This window comes from Prionailurus viverrinus, chromosome C2, assembly GCF_022837055.1.
Source record: "Prionailurus viverrinus isolate Anna chromosome C2, UM_Priviv_1.0, whole genome shotgun sequence".
NCBI classification, from domain to species: domain Eukaryota; kingdom Metazoa; phylum Chordata; class Mammalia; order Carnivora; family Felidae; genus Prionailurus; species Prionailurus viverrinus.
In genome coordinates, this window is record NC_062569.1 from 11,332,277 (window position 1) to 11,357,561 (window position 25,285).

The window sequence follows — 25,285 nt, forward strand, 5'->3', positions numbered from 1 at the left end:
GTCCACATCAACCTGGAGCTCTAAGTAGCCGGTCCAGATAATCCGTGTTCCTCTACTGAAAGAGATTGGACTTCCCAGTTCCAGCGGGAAAGCAGATGCGCAGTCGCATAAACCCAGTCAGGGCGTGCCAAATCGGGTGCCTCCAGGGTGCCAAGGAGCTCCTCGTTAGGACGGAGGGGGCCACGTCTGCCCCTGTGAAGTGTGGCTGAACTGAGTTTCAGAGGATGAGGTGGAACTTAGAGGTTCCACCCAGGGCCAGGGGAGAAAAAGATCCATGACCTCCTCCAGCGGGTCACCAGCTGGTCAAATGCGGAGACCAGGTCTTCAGCATCCTGTGTCTTTAGTAGCTGATGGGGGCGTTGGAGGCAGTTCGGGGGATGGTAACTCTTGCAGCCCTCGTGCCTGTTCGCCATTCAGCCCACCTAGAGGAGGCCTTCTGTGTCTTAAACCGTTGCTTTTCCTCACGCCAGAGCCTAGAGATGCTAGAGTGGCTCTCGGAGGGGTTTTGTCCCTCCCTTTCCTGGGCCTTCTAGAGAACTTGGGTGGCTCCTGCGTGGGCCGCTCTGTGACCCTTGCCGCTTTGTATTTGTCTCCTGTGGCTCCCGGACCCGCATGTGATTTGTTCCGGAATTTCTATGACTCCCTTACTGGTGCAGCCCTAGATCCCGGAAGTAATGCTCCCTCACGGCCAGGGCCGTGGACCGTGCGGGGGACCCAGACCTTGACGGCCCCGGAGCCCTCCGTGTCCTCATTGTGGGGGGGGGCTGACCTACCACGGGAGCCCGTCCAGCATCACACAGCTTCTGAGGGATGGTGAGGGGGACGCGGGTGCCGTGGCAGTGGCTTCTAGATCCCCGCGCCCTCGGGTGCCGCCGGGCCCCCATGGGAGAGCCACAGGCTCCCGAGCACAGTGCTTGCTTACTGAGCATTTCGCCTGGGCCCCGCTCTGGGCTCAGCACTTTCTGTGCTTTGTCTTCTGTAGGCCCCTCGGCAGTCGCCTGAGGTGTGGGGAGTTCCGCCTCCATCTCAGAGATGAGCTGGAGCCTGACAGGCGGAAGGTAGCGGATTCAGGATTCACATCCAGGCCATCGCTCCGGCTTCACTGCGGCGATTACGTCCTCTGTTTTCGTGCCCTCCCTCTTCTCCTCCTTGAGACTTTGACCCCAGTGCTCACAAGCCTCCTGCGAACTTGAGAGTGTGGCGTGTGCTGCTCGCGGGCCTAGGGCCATGGTGATCGGTGCCCCGCAACCTGGCATAGCTTCGTTTTTAGGGAGTCTTGGCGAGCTCTCGGCTGGGCCGCCGATCCCGTGCCGGGTTGGTTTGCGCAGCGCTTGGCTTTTGCCGATCGACGTAGTGTCATAACGCACGGGACGCAGCGCTTGGCTCTTGGGCCTTCTCGGCACGTATGTGCCCTTCCCTCTGTTCCTGGTGGCCGCAGATGCTGGAGGGGCCGAGGCGTGGATTGTGGCCTCCGGACGCCTGCTTTGTCATTGGCACGCTTGCTTCCCAGGTCCCCAGCTGCAAGATCGTCGTCTGCCCCTTCGCTGCCGCTGCCGCTTCCTTCCCTGCCTTGGACTCAAGGTTTTCTTTGCTCCTTCTCAGTTCCTTTCTTTCTTGCTTTCGTTGAAAGACGGTTTCTGGGCAGCTCTGTGGAATGAGAAAAGGCCTGATGTTATTTGCTGTGAACGCCTCTCGCGGATATTTTTTGAAAGAACACCTGTCGCATCCTCTTGGCGTAACTGTGCCTGATTATCTTGGCTGATGACGAATGCCCCCTACTCCCTCCCCTCCCCAGAAGTGACTTCCTTCTATCTTCCAGGGTGTCTTTTCTTTAAAATGAACCTTTCTGCAGGTTGGCCCCTTTGCTCAGGAAGAGCGTCTGTCCTTCCAGTCGGTGCGAGCCAAGTGTGGTAAATGTGTGTGTATGTGTGGTTAGAGCAAGAAAGCCAGCGCATCCACCGGGAGGCAGCAGAAGGATTGTGATGTCAGTGGCAACTCAGCGTCTCCAAAATGGCAGCGGGGGCAAGCCCGCTGTGTGGACGTGCTTGTGCTTGAAGCTGTCAAGGATTAGAGCCAACTCCTCCCCTGGGTTACCCCCCGCACAGTGGCCTCATTGTACCTACCTCCAAATGGCAAGATAAGGTCCCCCAGATACGGTGGTGGCCCGCGAGGCACAGTTGGTCACCCAGCTTCGGACGTGGCTCCACAAAGAAGGCGGTACACGCGAGGAGGCTTCAGTAGCCGCCCTGCGTCAGGGCCACGGGGCGTCAGCTGCCCAAGACGTCACCTGAAGACATGTGTCTGGCATCACGCCGTTTGGTATGACTGCTGACAGAGGAGAGCATCTTTCCGTTCACCCGGGAGACCCTCCGCTCAGCGAGGATGGCCTACTTTGGGGGACTTGGAAACAGGCACAAGAGAGACTCTTCTGGGGAAGAAATCCCACCTGTGCTAAGCGCGGGAAGGACAGTAGGTCATCAGGAACAGCCGTTTTACATTCACATGACACAACTTTATGTCCGTGTGTGTCCTCAGGGGAAATAGTTTTTCCAAGCGTGTGGTACAGTGAGTGCCTTGCAGTTGAGAGTCACGTGATAAAAATGTCTTACTGGGGAATGAGGGAGAAAAACGCCAAGTGACATCTGCTGGACTGCTGGCCATCTTTGTATGCCCCATGCTGTGCTAATGCTATTCCATTGACTTGTGTAGGAAGTTGGACTGGGTCTTCAGAAACAGCTGTGCCGGCGTTCGTGACCTTGGCTATTAGATGGGGCTCCTTGGGATATAAAAGTTTTATGAATGTGAAGATAAACAATGAGGATCAAGTAATGACTGTGATAATTTGGTTAAGTATGCTATAAATGTTGGAGTGAAAAAAATGACTAGAGATATAAGGGAGTTAATACTTGGTTTGATGGATTCCATACAGGTCGTCAACAACGGTGACACCGTTATCATCAGAACAAAAAAATCGTTTCAGTAGTTGGTCCTGGGCACTTGTACCTCTTAGACACTCTGAACTCCTTGCTTGTCTTTTAATATTCGCTGTGTTTATTTGTCGCCTTTCTCTGTCTTCCATTTACCTCTTCTTCCAATCTCTCTGAACCGCCCCCCCCCCCCCGGCCTCTATCCATGTTTCGACTTGACATTTCCTATTTTTTCTAGAACCTCTCATTTTCTAGCAAACCAATGTCTATTGACTCCTATCTGTAAAGTAAGCAAATGTGTGTTTGTCCTGGTAGCCATTATTGCATGTTACTGCATGTTCTGTGTAGTAGCAGAAGTGAGAAATAAGTCATGTAGGGGGACACCTTGTTGCCCGGTTGCTCCTTTGTGCTGCTGCTGCTGCTGCTGCTGCTACTGTATATCATAAGGTTTCTCTCGTTTGAGGGTGGATATCTGAGGGTGGTGCTTTGGGTCTTCTCCCCCACCGTCCAGCTTTCTGTGACCCTCAGAATATCAGATGTTCTTTTTGACACGGCTGGGTTTCCCCATTTTCGCCATAAAGACGATATCTGGACAATGTTTGGTTCTTACCGTTCAATACCAAGGTTCTTGGGTCTGACTCAGTTTACCCTGTGCCTAGGTAACAGTGTGGGGGGGGGGGAGATGCCAGCCTCTCAAAATGTTGGGCTGCAACATGCCTGCTGATGGAATAGAATTTGATGTCGTTGTCTAGCTGCCCGTATTTTCTGTCCTTGGTCGGGTAGACTTTTAGGAGAGCTGCAGGTCACTTGAACTCAGTGGGTATGTTTTCTGATGAAGATACTCTTTACTTAAGAATACCTGTTCTAGGGCACTCATTTGGGCGACAGATGGCAGCAGGTGCCCATCTCAATCTTTGTTACAGTAGAGCCCACCTACCTGCATGTGGGCGATCTAAGGGCTGTAGCGTGGCCTTGATCCACGTTCAAGAGTAAATAGTCGTCTTTAAAGGTCGAATAATGTAGCCACCTAGGCTTCTCTCATAATGCCTCAAATCTAAGGATTCAGCCCTTTGCATTAAGACACTAGGTTATTAGACATTTACGAATAAAGAGAATGTTAGTAAATCAAACTACTCACGTTGGCCTCAGCTCTCTGAGAGCCAGTTAAGCAAGGAGGAGAGATGGTCGTGAAGAAAGAGGGCTGGGTTGCATGCACTTTGTCTGAGGAAGGGGAGCAGGTGCAGGTGTGGGGGTGGAGTGAGACCCGTGGCAGGGAAATGAATGGACCGCGAACATAAATGTCTGTTTCATGGTTTTGCCTGGCACTGACTCAAACTGTAGTTCAGTTACATATGTGTATTGAATAAAATAGATTGGAATTTCCGTCTTGCTTGGAACTCGCATTTGTATCGCAGAATTAAGAGTTTGGGTACGAAGAAGAGGCGGAAGCAGAGTTCTGTGTTCCCTTCTGCACTGGTGTCCCCCTGGAGGAGGCTTGTTCAACCCGCGTCACCCTAACCCAAGTCACGATTTTGCTTCTGGCTTTGGCCCTTGGCCGCCGCCTCACGGATGTGTTGCCCGTTGCCAGATGAGAAGCGGAGGTCTGTGGTGACATGGCTGCAGATCCTGTGGCTGTCTCTGACTGGAACGCGTCCCATCCTGAGAGTTCATCTCTCTTACGGGGTCTGAGGCCCCTCGTTCCTTGAGAGGCCTGAGGTCAGCCCAGGGGCAGATCCTCTCCCGAGAATCCAAGGAGAACGTGGGCCGTCTCTCTCGAGAAAATGTCCAGATACGCAATTTTTGTATCAAATATCAAAGGTAGTGGTAGATATTTTTAGGAGTGTCCAAAATGCCCAGATTAAGAACCTTTGCTCTGGGGCACAAGTCCCTTTGCAGCCACCGAGGAGTGTCCCCGAACCCCAGCCTGCTGCCAGGAAGCTTTTTCCTGTCTGTCACATTTACTCGTCCTTCCCTCTATTTGCTAATAGATACGAGTCACTTCATTTTTGTAGCATCATATGCCCTGAGGTGCTCATGTGGTAGAAATATTGACTCATTACTTTTGTTTTTATTGAAAGCCTCATTTTTCCAAAGCCTGCTTCTCCTTAAGACATATTCTGATTCCATTTTATCTTCAGGTTGGCATACGTTTTTATGGCTGGGCTGGCTCATTTGCAAAGATCTCTGGGGGATGGCAGGATGTGACGATTGTTCTTGCTCAGTCTTAGGAACTTTCTCAGCATTTATAAAACCATGGCCCGGGTCAGTCGTTCTTCTGAGATTGAGAAACACTGGATTTCACAGCAGACAGAATTGACAAACTCTTGACCCCAAAGGGGAAGAAGTCTTTTAGCCTTTAAAATGCCAGTGAAGCCTTGTTCTTCAAATTCTGCATTTCTTGGTGGTGCCCGTTGACAGTGGCTGCTTTGTGGATGCTGGCAGATTTGTATGTACATTGCCAGCCGACCTCTTTCCAACAGGGTTGACCAGTCGGATACTCCTACCTTCTCTCCTCGTGCCTCCATTTTGGACCCAGCAGAGGGTGGTCTCCCCTTTCTGCAAAACACCGTGTTCCATTGTGGGTAGAATTGGGGCCTTCTTTCCTCTAAGATGTTCATTAATGACATGATAAATGTTGGTGGTAAAAAAAAAAACCACCTTTTTTTTTGTTGTTGAAAAATTTTTTTGATGTTTATTTATTTTTAAGAGAGAGACAGAATGTGAGTGGGTTGGGGCAGAGAGAGAGGGAGGCACAGAATCTGAAGCAGGCTGCAGGCTCCGAGCTGCCAGCACAGAACCTGACCCGGGGCTCGAACTCACAAGCTGTGAGATCATGACCTGAGCCGAAGTCGGACGCTCAACCGACGGAGCCACCCAGGCGCCTCCTTTTTTTTTTTTTTTCTTAAACCCTGATTATTCACTTGAGTTTGAGTGGGAGAGGGTTTTGCAAATCCTACCGTAAGAAAACAGCCATATTCCCAGGAGTTCTGGGAGAGAAAACTATGGCTGGATCCTCGGTTAAGCTTAGGCAGTTGGGTGAGGATCCAAGCCAAAGATGTGTGTCAGACTCCTCGTGGCTTTTCTCCCCTTGGCAGGACTTGAGGGCCCCCACGAGCTCTGGCCTCCATTCCCCCCGGAGTGAGTCCGCTTCTGGGGCTCCTGCACCAGCCTTAATTCTCTCTCCCATAGCCAGTGCCTCTGTGAGAGGCATCACCAGCCACAGAGGAAATGTCCTGTGGATTGAAGTAGGAGGAGCTGGAGAGGTTTGTGCGCACACTGATGCACGTACTTAGTATCTCGTAGAAAGATTTCCTGGCTGCCGGAAGTCGGGGACAAGCTGGGTCTAATTTCCGAGCATGGCAGGCAGCAGGAGGGAGTGTGGTCCCGGGTCGTCTCTGAACGCGGTGCACCGGGTGCGGCGCATCGCGTGGGGAGGATGGAGCTTTCCCTGTGTGCTGGTGTGTGCACAAATGGGACATCACACTTTCAGAGGAAGGGATCATCCTTTGCCTCATCAAGCTTCTGGCAGCCTCACTTGAGCAAATGATTTGTGCGGACTGCGTTCAGTACCGCGTTCAATTCCAAGCAGGAGCGATTGCACTCGAGATGCAGCTACCTCTCCTGTTGAGACGTTTAAGGGCTTTGCATGCCGCCGTCCCCGCTTCCCCCAGAGGGTGCATGCTGGTAGCTTGATTTGGTTTTGATTGTCCTTTTTCCTCCCAAATCAAGATGCCCGGGGCGCTGTCCTCTTCTCCTCCAGGCGCCCCTGCATTGAGGGGAAATCTGCTAATAACTTACCACTGCCCACCAGGTCACCACGAAGGAAGTAGCGACCGCAGCACCTTTGCCATGGGGAGGGATGGCGTCTGGGCTTTCTGACTTCAGTGGCATCTGATTGGAACCGTAGACTCCCAGCGCAATGAGACAGGCCCACGTTTCAAAACTGAAATCCAGAGGAGGGAGAACGAAGAGTCAGGAGGGGCAGGCTGGTGGGAGGGTGGCCCTGCTTTTCCTGGCCTTTCAGCCATTCTGGCTCAGCGGCCTTGGCAGCGGCCGGCACGGAGGCACAGCAGATGGGTGTCCAGGAGGTGAAGCTAGAGGAGAGGCAGGGTGGCCTCCGGAGCCCCTCCTTCTCCGACTTTCCAGCGTTTAGAATCAGGGCAACCGAGTCCCCGCCGACTTCATCTGGCTAGTCCTTTCTGGAGCAGGATGGGGGGCGGGGCCCCCAGTTATTTCAGCATATTCCCAGCAAAACAATTTTCCAGGGACGTCAAACAACACGCATTGCGATGAGACTGGAGAACAAGGCACACGGTGGAGGAAAACGCACCTCTTCTTGGGGGGGGGGGGAGAGCCTACCGCCGTGGGCTTCATTCAGGTCTCCCCAGTGGTCTCTCCAGAATTGGGGGTGTTCAGAGGTGACTGAGAATAACTTGAGAAGTATGTCTGTAGAAAAATGCCTATTTCAATGGGAAAATGTTCAAATGCCTACCCCAGGGGAGAAGAGCATCGTGTTTTCTCCGTGGAGTGTCGGTAAGGAATGGCCAGCACGTGTAGGTCAGGCGAGTCAGTTACAGCCACCTCGATCTCTATAAGATAACCTTTGGGTGTTGGAAGTGCCTTTAGATAAAAGGAGAGGGGCCTAATGGAGTTGCTAAATCATTACTTTTTGCAGAGACGTATGGGCAAGTCTGTGTCTATTTATATTAAATACCTTGAGCTGCTGCGTTTGTGTCTACTAAGTGTATTGGCCTGACCTGTCATCGGTAATTAGAAACAACTGTGTAATGTGTTTGCAGAGTGCATCGGCTTATGTATGGACACGCAGCGTAAGAACACAGGTAAATGTGGAAAGGGGAATTAAGCTTACCTCTTTCAATAGAATTCCAAGGACAACTATCCATTATAGCCAGAGTTCTTGATGTCTGGGACTTGGAAAATGTGGTGCTCAGCCCTCTTGCACATTCCGCTCGCCACTTGCCTGTTTCCTACGCAATTTGAACAATCGGAATCCAGCAATGGAATGAATGAACTTGCAGTGAGGAAAAGCAGGGTCTGTTGGAGAGCACAAATGTGAGCATTGTAAAATTTTGGTGTTTCTCCTTAAATGTTTATTTTTGTCACCCTTCCTGAATTAATGCCAGCTCTGAGACTTTTTTCTTTTTTTTTTTTTCACACTTGCCGCAGCGATATTAAGTGATGTGAGTAGAAACAGTCTCAGAGTAAATTTTCTCGTCACTAAGGTAATTTCAGTCAATTCCAGGAGCATCTGCCTTTCGCTTATGAAACAGAAAAGTTTACGTTAGATATAAGGTGTTCTGGGTTGTGCAAGTTAATAGAATATCATATGGGAATAGTCCAGGTAAGGGAGCTCAGACCCATGTAGCTTCTTGAGCAGAAAACTTTTGTTGTTGTTGTTGTTGGGTAAGGTCCTTAGGTCGGAAAGTTTACGGATAGGGCGCATGGTGGGGAAAATGAACCGGCGTGCGGTGGGCGGCCCCGCCCAAAGGGCCCGCACCCCCGGAAAGGGTCCCTCTGTCGCCCCATATGGCTAATAGCACTGGTTCACGGAGAAACTCTTTCTGGGGCAGGGTTGAGCTCCTTCTGTCGTTGCTGAGCCTGTGGGTCCCTGTGCTGTGCTTCTGACTTCTGCTGGACCAGCTGGTGATTTGTATCGATGATCTTGTTTTAGCCAAACTCGGGCCCTGAACTGGTTTTGTCCGAAGATGAGGACAGTGACACTGAAGACAAAGAAGAGACAGAATTGGGTGCCATGGAGGATCAGCGTAGTATAATTCTTCATCTCATTTCACAGCTCAAACTGGGAATGGATCTGACCAAGGTAGGTTGGCGCGTCCCGCTGGGTCTGCGGCCAGTGGCTTGGGTTCTGTCTTCCCTCACCCCGCCCCCCGCCCCCCGCCAAAGCCTTCCCTGCTCTCATTCTCTTCGCCGTGGTGAGATTGGGAAAACAGGGCGGGGAAAAGGCCAGAGAGGCACTCGGGCGCAGGTATCCCGGTTATGATGTGAAAGGATGTGTTGTTTTACGTCAGTACTCATCTCAGAGTGTGAGCCTGGCATTTGACTCCCTGGAGAAGCTGCGGCTTTAGCAGGGCAGGGAGAGCACGAGAGGAAGCACAGGAGTTGGTAGGGAAAATTCAACGTAGGACTTCTTGCTTTCCTGCTGTGTGCCAGAAAAAATTAAAGGTGTAGAGACAGATGCGGCCTGTTGGCCACAGACAGAACGGCAGGGGGAAGGAAAATGGCGGACCCAGGCGTGAGGCCACTGTGCGCCTGGCCGCAGCCTGCCGCCAGCTGGCGTTAGCTTTGACAGCTAGTCCCCAACGGCAACCTTGTTGGGGATTCAGATCCCACGATCCACCTGCAGAGAAACAGACCTGCTGTTTGGCAGAAGGGCACCTGACTCTCCCTGGCGCTGCGCTCGGCCAGGATTCTTCCTGAGGGACGGCGTCAGGAGAACCCAGTGTCCTGATTACTGATGGTTGAGTTGATGAGCCCATAGAGATCCTCCCTCGCCCTGAGCGGGAGCTTCCTTCTGGAGGCAAGCAGGGAAAGCGATGTTGTACGTGGCTGAAGGGTTGTACGGTGGCATAGGGCCGGGGTGCCCAGCTGGTTGCATTTCTAGCCAGATACTGAGTCCCGTTGCCTCCCTGGAAGCGTGTGGTAAGATGAGAGGGAGTGAGCAGGGCTGCAGAGGGACAGCTACTGGGAAGAGACCCGTGGTGGGCTGGGGAATGGAGGTTCTAGAACCTGAAGGCCAGCCAGACGAACGTGGACATACCGGAGAGGGTCAACACCACTGAAGGCATCGCCCAGGGAAGCCGCCTTGAGGGTAGTTGGTTTGTTTGGCTGTCACGAATGGTCTGGATTCCAGAGAACGGGGTGGGGGGGGGGGTGGGAGATTCTTTGAAGAGGAAGATGACAAGATGCAGAGGAGTTGGGAGCTTCAAAGATGACAGAAAAGCCTTTTCTGCACAGTGTTTTTCTGTGTTTGAATGTGAGTGTGTCTGATATTCTGGGGAAAAGTGGCACTTTAAACAAAACAGTGGCTTCACACTGGGGAGGCCTGACTTCAGAAGGTTCCCTGCCTTGGCCGCTCTCCGCCCTCTTCTTCGATCTGCCCGTCAAGCTGTGAGGACCTGTTCTGCATTATCCTGCCTGATTCCCTACATTTCAGCCTTGTAGCTGTAGAATGCTCCTGTCCTTTTTACTAGAGGGATCATTTAAATGCTTGCCTTTTAAAAAGCTACTGCTTTTATTCTTGTGGATTCATAGACACTTGAGTAGAGCTTGAGTTAAGATCTGGTGGAAGGAATGTGGGTAATTACACCGGTATGATCTAAAACCACATTTCCAAACTGTGGGTCGTGGCCCATTTAGTCAGTTATAAAACCAACGTAGAGGGTCAGATGATCACTTCTAAAAAATGAAATAAATACGACGGAAAATCTCAGCGCGCGCTGCACACGAAATTTTTATCTTAGTTCGGTTGACACGTGTAGTGGGTCACAACATAAAACATATTCTCCTTGTGGATCGTATTAAAAAAATATTTGTATAACAGCGATGTAGAATCATGGAGGGTATAGGAAAGAGAACGTCAGAGTCGCTGAAATTGTCCAGGTCAGATGTGGAATAATACAGTAAAAGGCCGAAGGGACTGACTTACAGCAGGTTGAGGGTCTGAGAGACACCACATTACGGCTGTTTTATTTAAAAATAAATCCTAGGAACTGTGCATCTTCTGTTATTATTTTGTTAGGATATCATTGCTGTGCGTTTCTGGAGCCATGGTTCGTTCCTAAAAGAACAAATGTTATGTTTATCCACTACTCAGTGGGCTCTTTGAGAGAAAAGCTTTTCTGGCCCATAGCTCATTCACTTTTTTGCTGGGGAGAAGCTATTATTCAAAAAGCAAGGGAAGGTTTGATGAGCTGGAATACTTGTGAGAGGAAGAGGTACGCCTTCCACTGCATCAGAGAAAGGTTGACGAAAGGCCCTCTTTCCTTATTGTCGCCTTTTCTCTTCTTGACGTTTGCCCGAGCCATTAAGTTAAGCTCGTGCTAACTTGGCAATGGAAGCACTTAGCCTGAACGGAGCCTCCGATGAGCAGGCAGATTAAATCTTCTTTGGCTCCAGAATGGAGCTCTGGTCCCTCCCCATGAAACAACTGTATCGCTCCATCTTTCAGGAAGTGGGAAGTATTGACACGTCCACAAGTCACCGACACGCGTGGGCATCTGGTGCCGCATTTTGCCTTAGTTAATGAACTGTGGCCACCAGACAGGGCCGGTTTCGTGGACGTGTGACCAGTGGAGTCCCACAGCCCCCCATGCCCAGAGGCATCCCATGCTGGATTGAAGGTTCTGCTGTTGCTCTCTTGAAATTCTTAAGAATTATGAAGAAGGGGACTTCCATTTTCATTTTTCACTTTGCCCCACAAAACATGCGGCTGGTCCTGCCTCTGGAAGCACTCCTGTGCGCCCTCCTTCCTCGGCCGGCCTTCCATAACCCCGGGTTGCCAGTGAGTACCTCCGCTGTGTCACCTGCTGCATGACCACAAATCACGGGGAGCCTGGAAAGGAGACGGAGAAAGGAGGACCCGCAGAAAGATGGTGGGCCACAGGAGGGCTCTTTGAGTTAGGGACATTCAGGTTGAGCCTGAAGGATGAGTGGGCATTAGTGGAAGGAGTGAGAGGAAGGGCGTTCCTGGTGGAGGGAACAGCATGGGCAAAGCTGCCGAGCATAAGGCGGTGTGGCCAGAGTGCAGCATGTGCTGGTGAGTGGCACCGTTGAACCTGGAGTGGGTGGTGGCGTCAGATCCTGCGGGGACTTGTGGGTCACGTGGAGCTGGGTGAACCCGATCCTGAGGGCAGCGGGAAAGCTTTGGAGGGTCTGAAGCTGGTGAGACACGCCACGTCGTGTTCAGGAGCTGCTCTCCTCCAACCTGGGCTCCAGGGAGCGGGGCCCCGGGATACAGTTTGGAGCTTGGCAGTAGCCGACCTTTTCAACCTAGTTTTCGGGAACGTGAAAGGCAACGTTTAGTAGCGCCTGTGCTCGCATATTCGTTGAGCAGCCTACCTGCCAGGTAGCGTTCTAGATGCCGAGAATGCAGCAGTGAACAAAACGTTGCGATTCCACACCCTCCTAGAGCTCGGGTGATAACGGAAGGCGGCAGGCGGCAAACGAGAGAGAAGAAAAGAGTACAGAGGTGGGAAGAGTAGTGCAGAGAAGCAGAGCCCGGCAGTGGAGGCGGGGACGGGCCCCCCTAGAGACGCTGCTCAGGGTGGACTCTCCCAGGTGACACTGGAGTAGAGACGAGATTCGGGTGAGGAGGTCAGCAGGAGATGGCGTAGGGCAGTCTGTTCTGGCCAGAGGGGACAGCGGGTGAAGAAGGCCCGTGATGGCCCTTGTCTGGCATGTTGCGGGTAAGCAGGGACGCCAGTGTGATCGAATCAGAATGCCCCAGTTGGCGGGAAAGGAAGTTGGCAAGACAGGAGGGCTGCGGCCGGGGTGGGGGTGGGTGCTTCCTAGGACGCTGTAAGGACTTGGGATGTTTCTCTGAGCGGCGTGGTGGCCGCTGGAGAGTTTTGAGCAAAGGAATGCATGGCCTTTCTTGTACTTTTAAAGGCTTATTTTGACTCTTGGGTTGGAAGGTAAACTGGGGCAGGGCGAGGAGTGGGGTGCGGGCAGCAGGGGAAAGAGTAGAAACGGGGAGGAGGTGAGAGATGATGGCGGAGTGGCAGATGTCCCAATAGGGTATGGATGTGCCGACTGCATGTGGATTGGATGTGGGGTGCTAGGGAAAGAGGAATAAGGAATGACTCTTAAGGTTGCGATCTGAGCAGCCGGAATAAGAAAAGCTAGCGCTGCCCTTTGTTTCAGTTCCCCACTGCTGAGGGATTAACCACCCCAAATGTAGTGGCTGAAAATCACCATTTTGTTTGTTCACAGTCACACCATCTGAGCTGGGCTCAGCTGGGCAGTTCTGCTGTCGGTCTTGCCAAAGGTCGCTCGTGTGTCTCTCGTCAGTTGGCCGGTTGGTTGTGGGCTGGACTTGGCTGGGACAGCTGGGCTTCTCTCTCTCCACGAAGTCTTAGGATCTCTCTGTTTTTCTCTCTCTCTTTCCTTGTATCCCTCTCACATGGTCTGTCTAGCTGGGAAGCCAGACATCTCACACGGTGGCTCAAAGTTCCCGTGAGGACAAGAGTGAAGCTGATAAGCCTTTTTAAAACTCAGACTCCTGGGGGCGCCTGGGTGGCTCAGTCGGTTGAGCGTCCGACTCTTGATTTCGGCTCAGGTCATGATCTCATGGTTTGTAAGTTCGAGCCCTACTTCGGGCTCAGCACTGACAATGCAGAGCCTGCTTGGGATTCTCTATCTCTCTCCCTCTCTGCCCCTCCGTGTCTCTCTCAAAATAAATAAATAAGCAATAAAACCCAAGCCTCCAAAGTGGCACAGTGTCACTTCCCCTGTACCGATCAAAGCAAGTGTGCATTCCAGGAGCTGGAGCTGTGGTTCATTGGAGGCCACCAGGGCCTCTCATGACCACCGCCCTTTACGGAGAAGGGGAAGACCATGGGAAGATGTTGGGGGACATCACAAATTTATCGTGGCTCTCTTAGGTCTGAGATGTCCATTCATTAGGCTTCCAAGGAGAGAGGATGTGTAGGCAGTTGGTATAGAAGTCTGGGGCTTATGGATGAGGTTCAGGTGCAAGTTTGAGAACAAATAAAGAACCAAATGCGTTTGAGGCCAGGAGTTGGCAATGGGTTCCTCTAGGAAGTGAGTAGAGATGCAGGGATGAGTCGTGCGACACCCCAATATATAGAGACTGGGGACATGAGAAGGATCCAGGAAAGGAGGTTGAGAAGGGCGAGCCCGTGAGCTAGGAAAGAAACCAGGAGTGTGATGTCATGGAAGCTACAGGAAGAGGGTCCTTCCAGGAGAAAGGAGCCATGGGCTGTGTGGATCCGCTGTGGAGGCGTCAAGAAGGGTCAGGCCTGGGAAGGGACCATCGTTTGTTTTTGTCAGGGTCTGATGGGGTGGGTTCGAGGGAGAATAGGAAGAACAGGGCTAGCCGGGAGTAAAGATGCTGTTCCAAGAGCTTTTGTATAGTAAAAGGGAGCAGAAGGTTGGGTGCAGGCTGGAGGCAGACCTGGAATTGGGAGGCTTGGTTTCTGAAGAGGTCTGGGTGCTAGTGGGCGTGGAGAGGAGCGGGAGGGGGAGGGGCGGGGTGGCCGCAGGGACCTGAGGAGCCAGAGGGCGTGGGGCCCAGAGCGTGGGCAGAGGATCACCCTTTGACGGGATGGTACAGAACCCCGGGGCACAGACACCGGGAAAGGGGCGGGAGAGCCAGGGTTAACCAGGTGGGTTGGCTGCATCCTAGCCGAGTTCCCTAACCTGGCTGCCTCAGTTTCTCTCCTGTGAGCTAGGGGCAGCTGTGCCTTCCACGGGGCTGCTCCTGTGCACATGCAGCCAGTGTGCGAGGGGTTCCGAGCAGGGCCTGGTGCACAGTAGGTGCTGCGGCGATCGTGTGCAGCTCTCCGTGGACGGCTTGGCTTCTCCCGGTGACAAAAGAAGCAAGGGAGACGCGAGGAAAAGGGAGGCTTGAGAGGGATTGGAAGTGGGGTGGGGGACGGCAGTAAAAGGGTGTTCATTTCAGGGAGATCTAGAAGGTTAGGAGGGTGGCCACATGCTACCACGGGGCACTTAAGGTTGCTCGGTCACGGATGGAAAGAGAGACCGTTCAGCGTGTTGTCTCCTTCCCTCCAGGAAGCTGTGGCTGGAAGGGAGGCTGCGAGAGAGTGGTGGACAGAAGAGGGTCAACAGGCTGTCAGTCTTGGAGGCGCTGGGATGAGAGAGTGAGGTGGGACCTCAGGGGTAACGGGTGGAGAGAGGAATGCTTCAAACTGAGATATGTAGGTAACGCATAGCAACCAGGTCTAGGGTGTGCCGATTTGTGACCTACGGGGATTCCTCTGGGAAGGAGGGTGGTTAGTCTAAACCCCACTTTTACAGGATCAGGCGGGAGGGAGATCATCTCCAACAGCGGGTTTTGAACCTTTCCTGATGGCACAGCTGATTCCATAGAGTAGGTGGGAGTTTTGAGGGTACCGACTGTGGTTAAAATAGTGCAAGGTAGGGGTGCCTGGGTGGCTCAGTCGGTTAAGCGTCCCGACTCTTGGTTTCGGCTCAGGTCATCATCAGATCTCGCGGTTTGTGGGTTCAACCCCCGCATCGGACTCCACGCTGACAGTGCAGAATCTGCCGGGGATTCTCTCTCTCTCCACCTGTCCCCTGCTCGTGCGTGTGCACACGCTCCTCTCTAAATAAAAATAAATTTAAAAAACTTAAAAAGTGCAAGGCAAAGAGAGGGAGGATTGGGCTCTCCTCAGGCGATGAGGTCCCTGACCCTGAAGATGTACGATGCATATCCCATTGTTACCTGAAACTGGGCTCACCTCTCCGTGGGTGTCGAGCCAGAAGACAGCCAAGCCAAAGACGAGGAAGAAGAAGGATTTTACTTGCAACAGATAAAAGAGAACACCAGGGATCTTTCCCAAAGCAGTGTCTCCCTAAACAACAAAATGGGGGAAGTTTAAAGCTAAGGGTGATACGTATTCACGAAGGGACTTGCACAGTGGGGAATACAGCGTGGAATTGGGGCAGAAGTCATCTTAAGGTGACAGAGTTCAGGTCAAGGTCAGGGGGGCCGGCAAGGGTCAGCATCCCTAGGTCTCGGACTCCACTCGGTCTGGCAGGGGAAAGATGACTCAAGAATGTGCATCAAGTCCATCTTCTGAATCAGCACTGGGAGATTTACCACTGATTTATTGTCTCTGATAAGACTGTCTCTTCTTCGCCCAATAGCAGCTGTTGGTTCTTACCTCCTTTCACAAGGTGGCAGTGGGGGCGCCTAAAACGACTGTTTTTATATCAAGAAAGCTACGTCTCCTTTTTATTTTTCCGGGGACCCCTAACTTTCTGCTTACACCAGCAGTTATGGTGGACAGGGTTCTCACTTTGAGAGAGAAGCTTGCTCGCACAGTTCTTAGACTTCGGTCAATTCTCCAAGAATCGCTTGAATTGTTCCGGTAGAACTATTTGTAAAACCAGTTGGTGATTTAGCGCACCGGTGTAGTCCGTTGACCCTGCGTATAACAGACCCCCTACAGCAAACAGCCGTGTGCTCACCGGCACGTGGGAGGAAGCGAGCACTGTCATCAGCCGTGTCGTCTACGACGGCTGCCTGACCTTCCACCAAGTTGCTACATTGTCAGGGCCCTCCTCGACTGCTGTGACTGGTCACATGTCTCTCGGAGGCTTCTGGATCCTATAATGAGATGGTAGACGTCTTCGAATGTACAGGTTTTCTCCTTTTTGTTTTGTTTGGTTTTTGGGGTTTTTTGAGAGCGCACACGTGCGAGTGGGGGAGGGGTGGTGGGAGAGAGGGAGAGGGAGGGAGCGAGGATGAGAATCCCAAGCAGGCTCCACGCCCAGCACAGAGCCCGATGGGGGGCTCGAGCTCATGAACCACGAGACCGTGATCTGAGCTGAAATCAAGAGTCGGACGCTCAACCGACTGAGCCACCCAAGCACCCTCGGGTTTTCTCCTGGCTACATTGCCAGGTTCAGTCATGTTTGCAGAAAGATGAGTGTTGCTGTGCTTGAGCTCCTCCTTCAGAGGGGGCGACTTTTGTGAGAAGGGTCCGAAGGGCCTGGGTTTACCCTGGAGCTGAACCCAGCGCAGCTGTGGGTACTCGGTGTTCTCTTCCCGCAAGTGTTGCGTCCACTTCCCGATGCCTTTGGCTCTTCTCTCCAAATCTTGTTTTTAATATGCTGTCAAGTAAAGCCCACTTCCTGTCCTGAGATGCTTGCCTTTTCGTAGAAAACCCAGCAGTAACCTGGCTTCCTGTCGGTGTGAATCTGTGTCTGGAGGGAGGCAGCATGTGTCCTGCCCACACTTCCTATGTTATTGGCAGGAGCTCATCAGCCCTGCTTTTCTAGGAAGACTTCCTGTGAGTGAGGGCGAGCCTTCTGGCCTCCTGGGGGCAGTGAGGGATCCAGCACAGGCCTTGACCCAGCAGAACTGGTTCTCATTCCGGCTCCCTATTTATTTGGCCTTTCTGGGCTGGAGTTTTCTCATCTGTAAAATGGAATTGTCATATCTGCTCACAGTTATTCTGGAGATCGAACAAGAGCACGTGAAGCCCAAAGCACGGTGCCTGGCTTGAGGTCCACATATGGCTTAAGTTGGAAACATTCATACGCTCTTACCATACTTTCCCTGCTGTACACCGTTACTTCTCCTTTTGCTCCGATAATTCGGTGTTTGCAGAAGCATCAGAGGCGGTCCCAAGGGTTGCTCTGGTCATTGAGACTTTGGCTTCAGCTTTGTCACTGAAATGTTTTGTGACAAGTTTTTGTCTGATCCACACTGTTCTTAGCTTCCCCGGGTCTCTAGGTGAAGTAGATGATCGCTGTTTACAACAGCCACCAGCAGAATGAGCCTGCACTATGTGCTCGGTGGGCACTGGGCTGACTTTGCACTGTCATGCAATCCTCACAAAAACCGAGAAGGTTGGTATTCTTATGTCTCCCATTTTACAGCAGAGGAATTGAGTCTTGGAGAGATGACCTTGCCCAAGTAGACATGACGGTAGCCGCCCGGAGATGAGCGTCCGCTCGCGGCTTCCGATTCCCTCACGCAAGCCAACATCTGGGACTCGGAGGGAACACAGGAGTTGATTTTCGCAGATGCTTCGCCCTCTATGTAGTAAATATCTTCTTGGAAGAAGTAAAATTTTATTTCAGACTCTTCCCATCCAGTCGAAGTTTTAACGAATGCCTTTCCCGATGTTCCAAGCACTGTGAGATCATGTGAAGGGAGCCGGCACTTTAAGGAAAGCCAGGGGAGCATCCCGTTGGCTAAGTAAAGAAATCTTTGCCAGTACGAATTATGTAGGCTTTACTTTGTAAGCTTGGATTTTTGTGTACATCCCCTTAAAGGAGTACACAGATCAATCTCGGTGGGTAGTTTCAGCCTCTCTGTGCCTGCTTGTTTGCACCGGGTGGGTCTGCCAGTCTACGGACAGAGTGTTTTGTAGATGATTCTCAAGGTTATTAAGTTAACTGATGTTTCTTTGGAGAAAATTGCACCTGCCCTTGGCCTTGCTTTGCAGAAACCTTCTGTGTTCCTGTATTAGGGGGAAGGGACGGACTCTCACTCTTTCTGGGGGCCCTCTTTCTCGATGGGCGATCAATTACTTCAAAGTTCTAAGAGCCCAACCTGAAGATTAGTTACTTACTTCTAGATTGATGCAACTTTAAACGTAATTAATTGTTTTCCGAGTCCCGAATGCAGATCTTTGCTTTTTTTTTTTCTTTCCCCAGAGTCGTTCATTGTCTTAATTATGTTAATGGAAGAAAAGGCAGCCCTTATTGATGGCTCGATAAATCTGCAGTAGGGATTTCAGCCATTTGGATGCTGTCGGTCTGAACAGCTGGGCCATCACTCACGTCTCCATTGGAGGCAGACAGCCCAATTAGCACTCACCGCTTCTTGGCTCTGTACCTCCAGCGTCCATTGCCCAAGGAACAGATGATTAAGTGACTTATCTGCAAAGGCACGCACACAAGGCAGGGAGATCGTATGAGAGCTAGAAATCGGCTTTGACGAAAAGTATGTTACCCTGCCCAAGACGTTCAGGATGCTGGTTTTGAAAGCCATTGATCTGATATTCTGTGCAAAGCACCGAAAAGACAGACCGATAGGCGACAGAAGAAGAAATGGTCATTCCACTCCCAGTCCATTCTCTTCCATCTTTCCAGGCATTCTGCTTTTTCCAGATCTGACAAAGCAGCAGCATCATTTCCAAGTAGAGACTATATACCTAGTGGGTTGGATTTGCTGTTGCCTGGGAGACCACATTCCCTGAGTCTGCAGTTCTGGGAGGGTTGTCTCTGAAAATTGATAAGTTCTGGGGCACCTGAGTGGCTCAGCTGGTTGAGCATCCGACTCTTGATTTCTCAGCCGACTCTTGATTTCAGCTCAGGTCAGGATCCCAGGGTCGTGGGATGGAGCCCCGCGTCCGGATCCACTCTGAGCATGGAGTCTGCTTAAGCTTCTCTCTCTCCCCCTGCCCCTCTCCCCGGTTCATGCTCTCTCTCTTTCAGATTAAAAACAAAATCTTTTTGGATCAGTTGTCAGATCCTGTATCCCCAGTAGAGCCTTTTCTCTTTTCCCTCCGCCTTTTTGCCTCTTTTCCGGTCTATGAGAATGCTACAAGTAGTACAGGTGACTTCAGGTAACCTTTACCTCTGTTTGCTGGTTGTTAACATTTTGCTGCTTTGCCTTTCTTCTTCCTTCTCTCCTCTCTCCCACTCTCTCGACTTCTGTCTTCCTCTTCTCTCGCTGTGCAGCCCCATATACCCACCTGAGTGTATGAGCGTATGTCTGTTTTCAGAGTATGTTGGCAGATGTGACGGTTCTGTCCCCGAGTATCCCCCGAGAGCGAGGACGTTCTCCCACGCGTCGCACTTGGCACACCCGGGAAGTGGAACGTTGATGCAATACTATTTCGTGTATGCCCACGGTACAAACTTCCCAGATTGTCCCAGGAATGCTCTTCATCCCAAGGAGCATTGGCGACGCCGTGAGGGAGACATGTGGGGGTGCGGTGAGGGTGTGAAGGAGGGGTTGTTGGTTTAGCCTCGGGAGCAGGGGCTGTCAGAAACAGCTCCGCAGAGGAGGTCACCCTTGAGCGGAGTTCCAGTCTGTCACTTAGACAAGGCAGGAGGAGGGCAGAAAAGGGAAAGAGGACTGAGTGTGCGGGGTGGGGCGGGGGGAACGGGTATTTGTAAGGGGAGGGCGGGGGGCAGAAAGTGAGGGATAATGTCCCACTAGAGGGATGCGAGGGCCAGGCTGGACTTCATTGATCTCTTGTAGAGATTCTAGAGATGGGTCTGGTGATGGTGTGGAGAAGAAATCAAGGTGGGCCTGACAGAAAGTTGGAAGGCCAGTTAGGAAGTCGTAGCTGCACTCTTCCAGGCGGGGGCGCTCTGCTTGCGTTTCTTAACTGCCGATGGTCTCCCTCCTGGTGGTAATTAACACTCACGATAGTTTTTGGATGGGTGGATTGCCCAGTCATTCCGGGAAGAGTAGAATGGACTAGGGAGCGGGGCCCATGTGCCACTTCCTGCCCCCCGCTTATGACAGTAGATGAGGTGGCTTGGGGTCTCAGTTTGTCCAGTGAACTCTAACCTCCCTAGTCCACTGAGGGAGAGAAAATGCTCCTGTTGGCCCGAAGCAGATAATCGTGACGTGTCGGGTAATGGGCAGAACTTTGGGTGGCAGTTGGGAGCTCCAGGGTTCCTGCGTGGTGCCTTCTCTCCCCACTGCCCGTCTCTGTCCCCTCACCTGTGAGACCAGGGCATTAGACTCCGTCACCCTGAGGGTCCCTTTCAGTTCTGATGTTAAGTGATCTGGAGTGATGAGTGGAGTTCTTTTTCCTATTGATTTGGTTTAACCCCTTAGCCCCCGGAGTTCAGAAATGCTAAGTTGGGAGAATTGCCTTACATTCTCACCCTTTTCAGAAGTATATACTGAGAGAGCAACCACTGTGGGCAGTTCTCTCCTTGTAATTGCTTTTTTTTTTTTAATGTTTATTTATTTTTGAGAGAGATGGCGTGAGCAGGGGACGGGCAGAGAGAGAGGGAGACACAGAATCCGTAGCAGGTTCCAGGCTCCGAGCTGTCAGCACAGGGCCTGACACGGACCGTGAACCCAAGGACTGCGAGATCATGACCTCCGCCGAAGTTGGACGCTCAACCTACTGAGCCACCCAGGCGCCCTTCTTTCCTTGTAATTTCAATCTCGGCTACAAACGCGAGAATTCTCCTTGTCCAGAGCTGAAATTGTGGCCAGAGAAGCCCCAGTCCACAGGTGCAGAGGAAGGTGCAAGTCAGGGACGCGGAGTCCCCTTCACGGGAGTTGTGTCTGTCAGGGCTGACCCCCCTCCTGGTAATTCTGCCCTTTCCCTCCTCGGTTCCCTCATGGTCACAGGGTCCTGCCAGGGAAGGGAGCGGGCAGGAAATGGAGCCGTTTGGGGAAGGCCTGGAGGTGCAGACATTTGTGGCTTCTTTTCCTTTTTAGTTGGTTTGGCCTCATCGGGCGTCTTTCCAAGGCTGCGAAAATCCCCAGTCCCTGCACAGGCTGTCTGGCGGAGCTCCCGGGGGAGACTTTGGGCAGCTCTGGGGGCAGGAGAGGGAGCGACGATGAGTGTTTGGGGCAGCTTCTGCCTCCCCTTTACTCTGCCACTGGTCACCCGCCTGGAGGGAGGCCACGGGGAGAGTGCGGCTACCTGGTCCCCCGAGAGCCCCACTGGAAGAGCAGACGGAGGACCTGTCCCCACAAAAGACACAGGAAGTAATACCGGTGGCATCTGAGCCAGAACGGACTTTCGTATGGCCAGCTCAGGTCCTCCAGCAGCCAGATTCTCAATTTCATCAAGTTTTGGCTGAAAGAAAACGAGAACATCGCCATTAATTTGCATAGCTATCTCCTAAATAATGGTTTTTTTCTTCCAGTATATCGTAAGAGCAAAGCAGAAAGCTACCGAGGAAAGGATGTGAAAGTCACTCCGTTCTGACCCCAAGAAATACATGGTACCATTTGGGGTCTTTTTATGGCACGGAGATTGTGTAACGTGTCGAACTTGCCAGCTGGCTGCTTTTTACCTAACGCGTGTACATAAACTTTCCTGTGGCATAGTGTGGAAGGAAAGAGCAGCCTTAATAAAGATGCCAGTGTCACTTCCTCAGTGGGCTGGGCTTTCTCCGGTTGCCACTGAAATTTCTGTGCTTTGATCTCCTGTCTGCCCGTCTGTCTCTTCCTCTCGGGACATCTCGCTTCCATTGTATCTCCTTCTTTTGCTGGGAAGCATCTGAGCCCACTGAGGTGGGGGGCAGGGGGCCAGATCTGTAAGCCTTCTGCTGTTTGTGGTCAGTGAGTGTTTTCTCAGCTGGGTACTATGTGAAGGAAAGACAGACGCAGTCACGTAAGGAGGGAGCGTAAGCCCGCCCTGTGGCCTTGAACCGGTGTGGCTCCCCACCCCAGTCGCAGGGAGGAGCCATGGCCGATGGCCAGCCCTCTGGCTTCAAAATCCTGTGACTCCCTACGAGGAGGACAACGTGAGATCATCCGGGCTGTGCCCGGCCGCCACGTGGGTGGAATACGGATACCCTTCTAACCAAGTCACGTCAAGTTCACCGTAGAGCACGAGAGACGGGCTTGCTCTGTTCCGCATGTCAGTGATAGTAACGAGTGATCTGCTTTCCAGACCGGTTTCAGAATGTCCTTCATCTGCTTTGACCGACCTCCTCCCTGGGGCTGTATGGGCACCTGAGTGACCGCCTGGATCCATTTTGGATCAAGGAGGAGTCTCTTTGTCTCGCCCCATCCAGATCTCTCCTCCTCTTTAGTAGTGGTGCTGAAAACAGACCCAGGAGTGGCCGCCGTGCCGGTCCATTTACCAGAAGACTCCGTAGTAAGTGCCAGCCCACTTCTTTGTAACTTCCGCTTACTTCTTCGGGCCCAGCCTTGCACGGCAGCCTCCATAAATGGCCCCTCTGCTCCACGACAGCTCTCGGGACATTTGCTTGCTAATTGGCCTTGCCTCCCAGAGACCTGCTCTGCCTTGACCGTGTCGGGATTTATGCACTACTCTTTCAACCAAGGTCTCCAGAAGCCACTCTTAGGGATGCTATGTGCTGGTCTACTTGGACCCCCTTTGATGAGGTGCCAACAAGTGCCCAGTATCCATGTTTGTGGGGAGGCACTGAGCACCCCCCTTAGTTGTGCCCGATGTCAGGAAGCAAAGAAAAAAGCCCTTCCGAGCTCTCTTCCTCACGGGTCTGAGTAACGAGGAGTAAAAGAGGGTTTTGCGTGGCCGTGGTGGAGAGGGAGGCCGAGACCGCTGTTCAGGTCCAGAGGAGCAGAGAGGAAGGCCTGTCAGAACCGTCTTGTCCGCGACGGTGGGTGGGTGATGTGCCGTCACCGCGGCCACGTCTCATTTCTCTGACGTCATTTCCCCTGGCTTGTCGTTCGTACACGAATCAAAAGAAACCGTTCCCTGGCTTAGGCCGTGATGGCTTTGCGGATGGCGGCTGCAGCCTTTCTCATGCAGTCACAGGGACTCCTGTCTGACTTTGTCCCCTTCTGCATGTAGGTGGTGCTTCCCACGTTCATCCTGGAGAAGCGATCCTTGCTGGAGATGTATGCAGACTTCATGGCGCACCCGGACCTGCTGCTGGCCATCACTGCCGGAGCCACGCCAGAGGAGAGAGTCATTTGCTTTGTGGAGTATTACCTCACAGCCTTCCATGAGGGCCGCAAGGGGGCCTTGGCCAAGAAGCCCTATAACCCCATCATCGGTGAGACGTTTCACTGCTCCTGGGAAGTCCCCAAGGACAGGGTCCAGCCAAAGAGGACTGCTCCCCACTCTCCCGCTAGCCACGGACACCCGATGGCCGAGGACCCTTCCAAAAGCTACAAACTCAGGTTCGTGGCTGAGCAGGTGTCCCATCACCCGCCCATCTCCTGCTTCTACTGTGAGTGCAAGGAGAAGAGACTGTGCGTCAACACTCACATATGGACCAAAAGCAAGTTCATGGGCATGTCCGTGGGGGTCTCCATGATAGGGGAAGGTAAGCCACGTCGTACATTTGATGGAGCTCGGCTCTTCCGTGGGGATGTCTGTATACTTGAGGGTGATTTTGTGTGCGGACCTGTTTTTAGTTTGTTTTGCAGTTGTGGGTCAGTGGGTGCTTGGGTGGTAAAGAGGGATAGGTTTTGTTATTTTGGGACCAGGGCCTGGTAATTTCCCAGTGGGGCCAAGGTCACGGGCTAGATGGGACACACCTGAATCTTTACACGTGATGCGTGGGGGGTGGGGGGGGGCGCCTTACGTATATTTTTATTTTCAGCTTTGAGTGAATCTTAGAGTTGGCACCAAACCTGTGAAAACACATTTTTGTTCGTTCTCCCCTGTGTTTTGGCTCACAGACAGTAGGGATAATAGTGCTGCCTCTTCCAAATACCGCTCCTAAGCTTTGCGCAGTGGCAGTATCGTAGCCAATGAGGTTTATCCGAGGCGCGATTATTGCTAATTGAAAACTTTTCCCAAATACCGCTCCTAAACATTCCCAAGGCAAATCTCTGAATTCTGCTAGGGATTCTGAAGCAAGAGCAGTGTAACCATGCCACTTGTGGATCGCACGTTCCTGTTTTAGCAAATAAGCTGTGCATGAAGTTCTTCATTGTTTGAAGAAACCTGTAATGATGCTTGTTAAATTGAAATGTCTGTGCCCCTGGTCCTTCGACTTCTTTCAGCCACAAATTCCTTTGAGACTCTGAGGCTAGAGACTCTCTTCTCAGGGAAAGAAAAAATCCACAAAATTTAGTCTTTAGGCAGCACATGGCTCCTAAGAAGCCCTTCCGAACCCCATGAGATAAGAATACGTTTCATTCACTGAGGACATTTTTATTGAGCACCTGCTATGCCAGACATTGCGTTAAGAGCTGGGGATACTTGTAGGAACAAAACAGACACACACAAAACATCTCTGTCTTTGTCAAGCTTCCTTCCACTCTACCTACTTCTATTCTACTTGGAAAATAAAATTACGTAGGCCGTGTTGGGAGGTGTTAAGTACTATGGAGAAGTATAAAGCAGGGGAGGGACCCGGGAGCAGTGGTGAGAGGGCAGTGGAGCCTTAGGAGGGGATGGGATGGCGACTGGGATGGCCTCACGGACAAGGTGACATTTGAACAAAGCCCCGGAGCCGGTGGCCTCGCTGATGATCTGGCCACGGGGGGAAGGGTGTGCGCTGCGGGAAGAACAAGACAGAGGCCCAGAGGCAAGGTGGCCCCTGGCATGTGGAAGACAGGCAGCTTATGGGGCTGGAGCAGGCAGGGAACAGGGGTGAGGTCAGAGTGGTGACTGAGGCCAGATCATGCAGGGCCTCAGCAGCCCTCGCGGGGAGTGTTGTTGGCTCCTGCACTAAGTGAACTGCAGAGCCGTTAAGGGTTTTGACAGAATACCAGGATCTGACGCATCATTTAGCAAGGTTGTCCCAGCTGCCTGTTGAAAATAGATCATAAGAGGAGTAAAGGTGGAAGCAAGGAGACCAGTTAGGAGATGATGATAATAACCCAGGCCTGAGATGATGGTGGCCTGGACCAGGGTGGAAATGGTGGAGGAGGTAAGATGTGGTGAAGGTGTGGATGTATTCTTTTTTTTTTTTTTTTTAAATATGATGTTTATTTTTGAAAGAGA

General features: G+C 52.1%; 1 protein-coding gene and 1 non-coding gene across 3 annotated transcripts in view; both read left to right on the forward strand.

Moving 5' to 3' along the window:
• OSBPL10 (oxysterol binding protein like 10) overlaps positions 1-25,285 on the forward strand; it is a 308,668-nt gene that overhangs the window by 265,440 nt on the left and 17,943 nt on the right. For both annotated transcript variants that reach the window (XM_047875215.1, XM_047875216.1), the window contains 2 exons: positions 8,620-8,769; positions 23,177-23,654. In XM_047875215.1, coding sequence (XP_047731171.1) covers positions 8,620-8,769; positions 23,177-23,654 — 628 coding nt within the window. The remainder of the gene's footprint in view (positions 1-8,619; positions 8,770-23,176; positions 23,655-25,285) is intronic.
• On the forward strand, positions 24,056-24,199 carry LOC125175931 (U4 spliceosomal RNA). The gene has a single exon (XR_007156070.1). It is a non-coding gene; the product is annotated as a U4 spliceosomal RNA (small nuclear RNA).